Source organism: Drosophila subpulchrella, chromosome 3L, assembly GCF_014743375.2.
Source record: "Drosophila subpulchrella strain 33 F10 #4 breed RU33 chromosome 3L, RU_Dsub_v1.1 Primary Assembly, whole genome shotgun sequence".
Taxonomy (NCBI): domain Eukaryota; kingdom Metazoa; phylum Arthropoda; class Insecta; order Diptera; family Drosophilidae; genus Drosophila; species Drosophila subpulchrella.
In genome coordinates this window covers 14,496,902-14,506,314 of record NC_050612.1, presented here as the reverse complement: position 1 = coordinate 14,506,314, position 9,413 = coordinate 14,496,902, and the positions used below count along the sequence as shown (strand labels likewise).

The 9,413-nt window shown below is 37.7% G+C and overlaps 1 protein-coding gene across 1 annotated transcript; it reads left to right on the top strand.

Annotated features, from left to right (window-relative positions):
- Positions 1 to 5,744: 5,744 nt before the first annotated feature.
- On the top strand, positions 5,745 to 9,036 carry LOC119554223 (protein lin-28 homolog). Its single transcript, XM_037865051.1, has 5 exons — positions 5,745 to 6,056; positions 7,294 to 7,430; positions 8,322 to 8,470; positions 8,540 to 8,690; positions 8,755 to 9,036. Exons 1-5 carry the CDS (start codon positions 5,993 to 5,995, stop codon positions 8,821 to 8,823), a joined length of 570 nt encoding a protein of 189 aa, XP_037720979.1. The 5' UTR covers positions 5,745 to 5,992; the 3' UTR covers positions 8,824 to 9,036.
- Positions 9,037 to 9,413: the final 377 nt, after the last annotated feature.

The window sequence follows — 9,413 nt, the reverse complement described above, 5'->3', positions numbered from 1 at the left end:
CTGAAAAATCGGTGCTTTTGACTGTTTCCATTTGTCCACATTTACATTTACGATTGTATTTGTATTTCGAAACATATGAATTATATTGTAAACCACACTAAATATATATAAAATATATACACGTTAGAATAACACTCTAGGATATTTCCCCCAAAAAACACTACTTTGCGCCTTAATCATTCAACCTTCCTCCAACTCCTTTAACCACAAACAAAAAACCGAATCCAAAAAATTTGCTCGTATTGTACTTTACCAAAATTACGCTCTCAATTAGTCTTCGTTTTCGTCTGAATATTATATATGAAATCTTTAGCTAATCTTAAGCTTATAATCTTAATGAGGCTGACTAGCTTTAAGTATCGATATAAATCTATTTAGCGCCTATTAATAAAGCTAGCCATTAAGGTCTGTATATTAAAAGCTGGGCCCAGAGCTCGGCTTCGATCTGTAAGACACAACACCAATTCGTAATGTTTAAGTATTTGTCTTGTAAAGTACGAGATGCGGGGGTGGGGAGTTCGGGGCGATTCTTAGGAATCCCGATAATTGAGACTAAGACTATGCAAAAGTTTTTGTATTTTTGTATTTGATACAAAGCAAGCAGGAGTTAGGAAAAGTGTGACGATGAGATGTTTTAGCCAAGTAAGGTCTATATTAAGCTAGCCCTAAGATTTCTAAGCATATGCAATATTTATATATATACGCATAATATTTCTAAAGAAAAGCAAAACGCAGAAAAGATGAGACATGCCTACATACATGGAAAATATAAAAGAAGATAATCAAAATTATACAAAAAAACAAAATTGATTTTTTATTTCTCGTTTGGTTTTAATCTCACATTTGTTGGTTGTGCAATCATCTATATATTTATTTATTTTTTATTTTGTGCATTATTTCGCGAATTTATCTTTTCATTTATTTATTTATTGGTCATTATTTTATGGACTTGAAATTTTTTCAACATTTACAGAAATCTACTAAAATAAGAGACATACATAATACTTTCCTATTTGTGAGACTGAATGAATTACTATATATACAATACTCGTAACTCATAGAAAAGACACCCAAGCTCCAGCAGCAGGCGCTTTCTATAGAGAGTCTGCTGTTGACTTGATGGAACCCCAGACATTTCGATATATATTTTACCGAACCTTTTGTTTGAGCAAGCATTGTAATATATTACGATACGAATATGGATACATCTAGGTATATAGATATATATTTATACAAAGCACACATACATAAATACGTAGTCGTAGAAAGCTATAGCTATAGCAATTTATACATACGAACAACCAATGGCCTATGGTTAAAGCGCCCAACTTTGTACAGTAATTGAAATCTGTTTCAGGATTCAAGGAACGTGACGACACAACGTAAATTTAAATGGAGAATAAATGACTGCTTCTTAGTGTTATAAGTGACTCTGATTTAGGTCGAACACACTCACACACCCACTCACACACACAAATGATTCAAGGATCAATTCTAGAATTCAAATCCAAATATATATTCCATTATATATTCAATAAGTCTATCGTAAACCTTTATTGCAATCAATATTTCAAATGTATGAATCTATATAATTACAATTATCTATAATTCAGCCCTATATAGATCATGTAGAGCCTTTGTTATACAAGTATGTCCTATGAAATTGTTTCCCCCCCTCACTCTCTCTCATATACACAAAATGTACAAAATTGGTTCTCATAAATAATTAAAAATTAGAAAAGGAAACAACAAAAACGCAGCGAATTTTATTTGCAATCAAAGCTAAGCCCAATTAAAATTGCAATTAAAACTAATCATTTTAACATTCGAGATGGAGATTGAGTTTCTGTTTAAGCCCACTTGAAAAAAAAAATGTTGATTTGTACGAGCCTCGAGATATATACACGCTTATATGTATATCACTCACCTCTTATACCACAATAAACGAAATAATTGACTATATGCATATTTATACGCCAATTACATGCGAAACATCTAAAAAATTAAAACTTTAAAAACCAAATTGAGCAGAAAACAAGAATTATCTAATTATTTGAATGCAACTTAAATTCCTATTAATTATATATGAAATATCTCTATAAAATATCTCTAATGAATCACAATTAATAACAGTACGAAAAGAATGAATAAATACAAAAATATTTCATACTAAAAGGCTTAGATTTTTTTACTTGAATAAAATGGATGATGAGGGAAATGTTGGCATACTTTTAGGGGCTACTGTTCTTAAAGGCAGTTCTTATAATTTCGCATATCAGATAACTCTTCTTTGTAAAATTAAATATTTTTAAGGATCTAGTCGTGGTATTAGAAATGGTGAGATATTTTTTAAGGAGTGCACTATACATTGTTTTAAGTTAAGCAATTAACAATTAGTTAGTGAAAGCCCATTTTCGCTGAGATATATGCAACGGCATTTTGTAAAATTTAATTAAACTCTGTGCGAATGCAGCTTATCGTCACTAAGAGCTCTTTGACGGTCTGTCACTGCAAATGGAAACATCAATCACATGTCAGTCAACAATGAAAGTAGGGCACTTCACATGCTAACCCCCCTGGACATGCAAATTGTGTGCGTTTCACGCATAAAAAGATGGCAACAAAAAAACGTATCCTGATTATCGCTGGGAACATCCAGAGGGGAAACGAGGTGCCAGGTCGGGTCAAACGCGTGCTGTGCGGATATGCCACATGGCTGGGCTAAATGGAGCGAATGCATTGCATCGCCCAACACCCCAACGTGCAACCCTCCCTCACCGGGCTCTTTTATTTTCGATTTTGCATAGAATTCCGGCCAGGAATTTTCCTCATTTTCATGTCAGCCTTGATTTTCTGTTTGGCAACGTTTTATAGTTAAAGCGGATTATTTTCATGGCCATTGTGTCGGCGCCCCCGTCCACGGAATGTCCGGAAATGCTTCGAATCGCAGCGATCCTCGGACCTCGGACAATGCCTGGCTGCACTCTTCCCCAACTTCGATGGCATTCTGTGCGAGTGGCAGGACGCCTTGTTAATCCTGTTCCAATTACGCGCATGTGAGTGCCTGCCTTTTCATCCCATCTCGCATCTCGCATCCCTAATGGGCACTTTCGTCCTTTGTCCCTTTGGCCGGCTTTGTCCGTCGACCACTGGCCATCGGATTGAGACCGGCTCAGCACAGCCAAAATATTGATTACAGACTGTGCGACGGCTGGCCCGGCTCGAGCCGCTCTGTTTTGGGTTCTTTAGCATTTATTTACTGTTGATAAAAAATCAAACTGACCCTCGGTGACCCCTCGAAAACATTAGCAGCGGGCGCTCTCAGCGCTTTCCCATACTTCTTATCCTGTTTCGCCATCAATTGAGTCTTCAAATTATCTTTTTACTAGCGTTTCATTCAGGGAATGAAAATAAATTTAAGCATTTTTTAATCATTCTGAGACCAGTTTAAAAACTACAAACTATAATTTTTGGTAATTTTAAATGCCGTTTGTATTTATTACGCTCTTTGTATTTAGATTTTAAATTTATGTTTATGACCAAAGTTTGTTTCAAAATATTTCCTCATACTATTTGGCGATTTCTGATTACAAATTTGAGGCAAAATAAGAAAATCCCTTAGCTTCAACTTTTAAAAAAGTTGTAAAATAACTATTAATCTTTATTTTGAGGTAGTAAAAATTGATTGTTCAGGTTTTGATATATAAATATTACTTTATAGTTTATTTGGCAAGTTGCCTTATAGAACCCTTTCCAACACTAAGGCTAATATACTTGAGTACTTTAAATGTTATCAGCTCTTATCAATATGAGTTCTTTTTTTCAATATTTTGTGCTTAAATGAAGTACATCCTCAAAATGAGAATATAAATACTTTATTTGAGAACGTCATTGTTTTTTCTGTTTACGTAGTACGTTTTACGAACAAAATAGCCTTCAAAATCGTAATTTTCAAATGTATATGCATGATTGTTTATTTTTTTGCTTATTTAACTTAATTTAAAAGAACAAACTTTACATTAAACACTATATAAATATTATTTATTTAGAAATTAGAAAGAACCAATTTAAAATACAAATTTATGTTCAGTACACAAAATCTGATCTTGTAATTCTATCTATTCAAGCCACTTTCACTCAAAACCGGCCGAGTTATTGCCAATTTGACGAACCGCAAAATGTTCATTTGATACCTCCCTTGCACACTCGATTTTCGATACAGTTTCCGCCCTCGGATCCGCTGTCATCAATGGCATTGGTCATCGATTCGGCATGCCAGCGGGGCACGTGCCTAAATTAATTGCATGCAAGCCGGAGTCGCAGGATTGAAAGGAAAGAGGGTGGCAGAGGCAGGCTCAGCGTTCGCAAATATGTTGCACAATGCAGTTTGGGGTGCACATCGATGTTTGCGAGGGGTTGAAATGCACCCAAAACTAACAGCTGCCCGGCACGCGACTGAAGCGAGGGTTGCAGGCCGCCAGTTGCATTTCAGTTTTTTATTGCAATTTTTTTGGCACTCGCCAATCAGGAGAGTTCGTTTTTTATGAGCTTCATTTTTTGGAAAAGGATCTGCCTATCAGAATTATCCAGTACTTGGGGTGTTCAAATATTTCATATCTCAATTCGAAGTTATTAAGGCATTGAGTAAAAAAATGGAGTTCACTCATTTCTTGATTAGAACTAATAAATATTTAGAGCCTCGTATTTATGGTTAACTTTAACGTACTACGAAATATGGTTTATTTCTTATTTTAAAAACTTAAATGTATTTTTTGAAGATTTTTGAACCCAATGTTTTAACATACGTACATAACAATGATGAACATACGAAGTTACAATTAGTCTTGTGGTTTCAATTCAAAAGTTTTGGTATGATTCTTTACTACTAAGAAAGTAATATGTTTTTATTATGTGCCAGCTTATATATACATGGGGAAATATGTAAAGATAAATTATATACATTTTTGTTGTTTTTGTTTTCAAAGTCCTTAAAAAACGACACTTGCCCATATTAAGATAAAGTTCAGTTTAAATGTCATTTAAAGGAATAAAATGTTACGACAATTTGAAAAGATTATTAGCTTCAAAGCTATTATTTCCGCATTAGGAATTTTTCAAGGAATACATATTTTTTAAAAAAATATATACGTGAGTTTGTTTTAATTTAAAGTGTTTGTGTTGTCTTAACAACAATTTTCATACAAGCAATTAAATTTAATAACTTATAATTTAGATAATCGAAGTGAATATTGTTGTTGAAGTAATAATATAAAAAATTATGTAACATGTAATGGCCTAATTGCTTGAAATTTTACATACAACAAAGTATTAATTGAAAGTTAATGAAGCTCAACTGTATAACAGTTTAAATTCTCAAGTGTCCTGAAGTGCCAGATACAGATACATCCGAAAGTGTGCTCGGCATTTAGGGTCTATGGGTCTATGGCTCGAAATAGATAAATTGGGCTCTCTTCTAGCGCTCTCCCCATGTTTTTCGGTCTCTCTCCCCGCGATCGCAATGTAGAGTATCTGTCAGATACATTTACGCGTTCTGAACACGCTCAACTCAAACCGTTTCGAAGCGAATCCACTCAACTCAGGTCGATGTTTTCCATGCTCACCTCACTCACACACACACAGGGTCGAATATTGTTTTCAAGATACTGAGCTAAACATTTTTCGGGCCTGCTGCGACCTTCCTAGAAATAGTCAAACGCAACGCGGAGTCAGTGTGACGAAGTGCGTCGTGCGCAGCGGCAGCGTTTTTCCTTTCCTTCCTCCCCCTAGAAAACCCAAGAAAATCGAGAAAGTGCTGTATCTGTGTGAGTGCGGGCTGTGAAAGATACGGATACAGATACATCTCTGGCCACATGTGTGTTCGTTGGCAGGAAAACCATGCATTCACAGTGAATTTTTGAATAACAACGTATTTTGGAGCGAAAAATCAACCGATTTAAGTGAGAAAAGAATCCATAAAACAAGGAGCGACAGCATGGAAAACTTACAGCAGGAAAATGGCCTGGAAAGGAGGACCAGTCAGAGTTCCACTTCATCAGGTTTGTTTGGAGTGGAATCGGGTGAAACTAATTTCTAACTAATGCATAAACGTCACACAACAGACTTGTTTTGTGTTCCAAAAAAAGCGACAACAAATTCAATACGAAATCTTATCAAAGTCGAAGCTGATTGGCTGTGCGATCGCCCTAATATTTGGTTTCTGTTTTTGTCTGTCTTTTTTTTCTTTCTTTTTCCATATACTGCGCAGTTCTTTATTCGCTGGCGTGTGTTTTTTTCGTTTTCTGTTGTGTTTTTGCCATTCGCTGATTTGATTTTTTATTGGCAAATGGGGAGTGGGTTCCTATATATTATATATGCAGAGGTGTCATCAACCCCCGAACGCTGACCGACTTTCCATCGCCAACCCCACCCCTTTGATCAAGGACATATCGGCTGTCCACCAGAGGATTATCATCGCCTCACTGCATTTGAGGCAAAAGATCTTCCAATTTCGCTAAGCTAATTGTACAGGGAAACCAGTTTGGCACTTTGTACCCATAAGAAAGGAAAAGGAATCCCTTCAAAGGCTAATCCTAGTGGTGGTGATTCAAGCAAATTGAAAGATTTTCATTCAATTAGGTTTCTTATCAGACGCAAAAGAATTTCCAAGATCTTAAAAGTCCATTCACGTTGTCGGGGGGAAATGTGAGTGAGAGAACGGGCCTAGCGACCTAGAAATGCCAACAACCCCCGAAAATGAAAATTTTGATTTCAGATAAGCCAGAAAAGCATGAGAATGCAGTGCGAGTATCTTCATATCTCGGGGCGATACTACGAGTACAAGAGGCCGTTTCAGAAAAAGATAAGCAGCCACGAAATGGGAACGAGCGAAGTGAAAACAATTTATGAATGAATGAATGAACCAAACCGAACCGAGCGAGTGTGTGTGAGTGAGATGAGCCCCTGCTTAGATAATGGAATGAATCCACTCCGCTCTTTCTGCTATTTCCAAATATGTCTTATAATAACAACGAAACCTGTTTTCTGCCCTCAATGGGAGTTGGAAGTGGGGACGTGGAGGGCAAAAGAATTGGAGGGGGGGGAGAACCCAACCCAAGTTGAACTTGCCTCGCGGCAAATGGGGCAAGGACACAAAACACAGATCCCGAGCTGTTCAGCTGCCTCGCTAACGCCGGTTCATGGCTCATTTGAATAACAAAACCCTGAAGACAGGGATTCCCAGACAGGATATCGAATTGAGGCCCGAACTCAAGTTTCCTTTTTTTTTCCAACCAGCGAATCCTGCAAATCCTGCGAGTCCTGCGGAGGAATGCGGCTGTGTGCGACTGGGCAAATGCAAATGGTTCAACGTGGCCAAAGGATGGGGCTTCCTTACCCCCAACGACGGCGGCCAGGAGGTGTTCGTCCATCAGGTGGGTACTAATAACTAATTGTATAATGTATAGGTTCATAAATAACAGAAGGGTAATCAAGTGTGGGAATTATTTTAATTGGAGTGAATATCACATATACTCTTAGCCTTAGTCAGGTTTTAAAGCTAAGACCTGTATTAAAAACGTAGTACTTTATTTATCTTAAATATAGGATGAATTATTAAATTTCGTTATGAAAAAAATATTTCTAAGTAACAAAGATCAAACTAATACAATTGTGTAATACTATTTATCATACCTAAGAACATTTTTATAAAGTGGGTATGATTCTACAGGAACCAAAATAAACTCGTATGATAGATAAGTAAATTTATAATGCTATAATAGACGACCTTATACACAATATATGGAGTACAATAAATAAACTAAGAATCCTGTATTCTTGAATGGTTTATAAGGAACTTTTGCTTTAAAAACGCAAACTACAATATTTTGTTTAGCTAAAAAATGAATATTTAAACCACTGTCGATGGTCGAAATATTCGAAACCTGAATACCTGTAGTAATAAGGAATATTTCGACAACAAGAGTTCTTATAGTTAGTAGGTATACACAGAGAGAAATATCCAAAAACAATGTTCTTGAATTGAGAACTTTCGTTCTTAAAAACATTTTGGTATCGATGTTCTCAAGATTAGAACGAAATGGTGAGAAGAGAACAGTTAAATTGAGTTTATTAAACAACTCTTAACTGAAATAATAGTTTATTTGTTGATTCAACTTGATTCGAGCAAAATAAAAAAACATTTTCAATTTAAAAATGTTCTATTTTTAAGAACATTTTCAACTCAGTTGAGAACGTCAGAATTTTCTCTGTGTAGCAGCTCTTCCAAAGAGTTATATCAAACCGCTAATGTAAGATTATTTCAGAGCGTCATCCAGATGTCTGGTTTCCGTTCGCTGGGCGAGCAGGAGGAGGTGGAGTTCGAGTGCCAGCGCACGTCGCGCGGACTGGAGGCCACCAGGGTGTCCGGGAAGCAGGGCGAGAACTGCCACGGCAGCACCTACAGGCCACGCATGTGAGAGGCTCGACCAAGTTTCTGTCCCGTCCTTCGACTTATTTTACCCGATTTTTATCACCCCCATAGAAATCGCCGGACTCGCCGCATGCGCTGCTACAACTGCGGCGAATTCGCCAACCACATTGCCTCCGAATGCGCCTTGGGTCCCCAGCCGAAGCGTTGTCATCGCTGCCGTGGAGAAGACCATCTCCATGCCGACTGCCCGCACCGCAATGTGGTGAGTACCGAATTCGGGATAAAATCTAGACCCTATCCCAGGACTAAGCCACATCCTTTTGCAGACCCAAAACCACAGCAACAGCAGCAGCAGCAGTGAAGTCCCAGAGAATGCAGTCCAAGAGGCCACCTAGAAGATCGTAATCCAGGGGTATGCCTGCTCAATGGATTGGTAGTTGGAAGTTCAAAACTTCTTTGACAAGTACAAAATGGAAATCTAAGAAAAAAACACACGCGCATCAAATCAAAGAAACCCACGTACAACAAAACTAGCTACTACTCTTAGATATTAGAGGGGCAAAAAACCACCCCGAAAACCAACCCTATGCCTAAGTATATCCTCTATTTTTATATTATTTTCTAGGAACCCATAGTTACTAAGGTTTTTGACTAGAGTACAAGTAAATGAATTAAGTTAGAGAGCATTTGAATGGTGTGCTATGCCGGACCGAGAGCTTTTGCACCCTTGGGAACGAACTTAAAGCTCGCTGGTGATAAGAAAGTCCTGGGCGGCAGTCACGTGGGCCACTGACAACAATGGAGCTTTCCTTGGGGCAACAACAGAATCACCATGAAAACGCAGAATCATTGTAAGCTGGATACCCGAAACCCGAAACCCAACCCCCGGTGTGCGGCCACCACCCCCCGGAAAGTGAAACAGTGTGTGAGCAGCAACAACAAACGGATTGGGCGAGGACATGGCCGGGTGGCAGGGGGGGGGGAG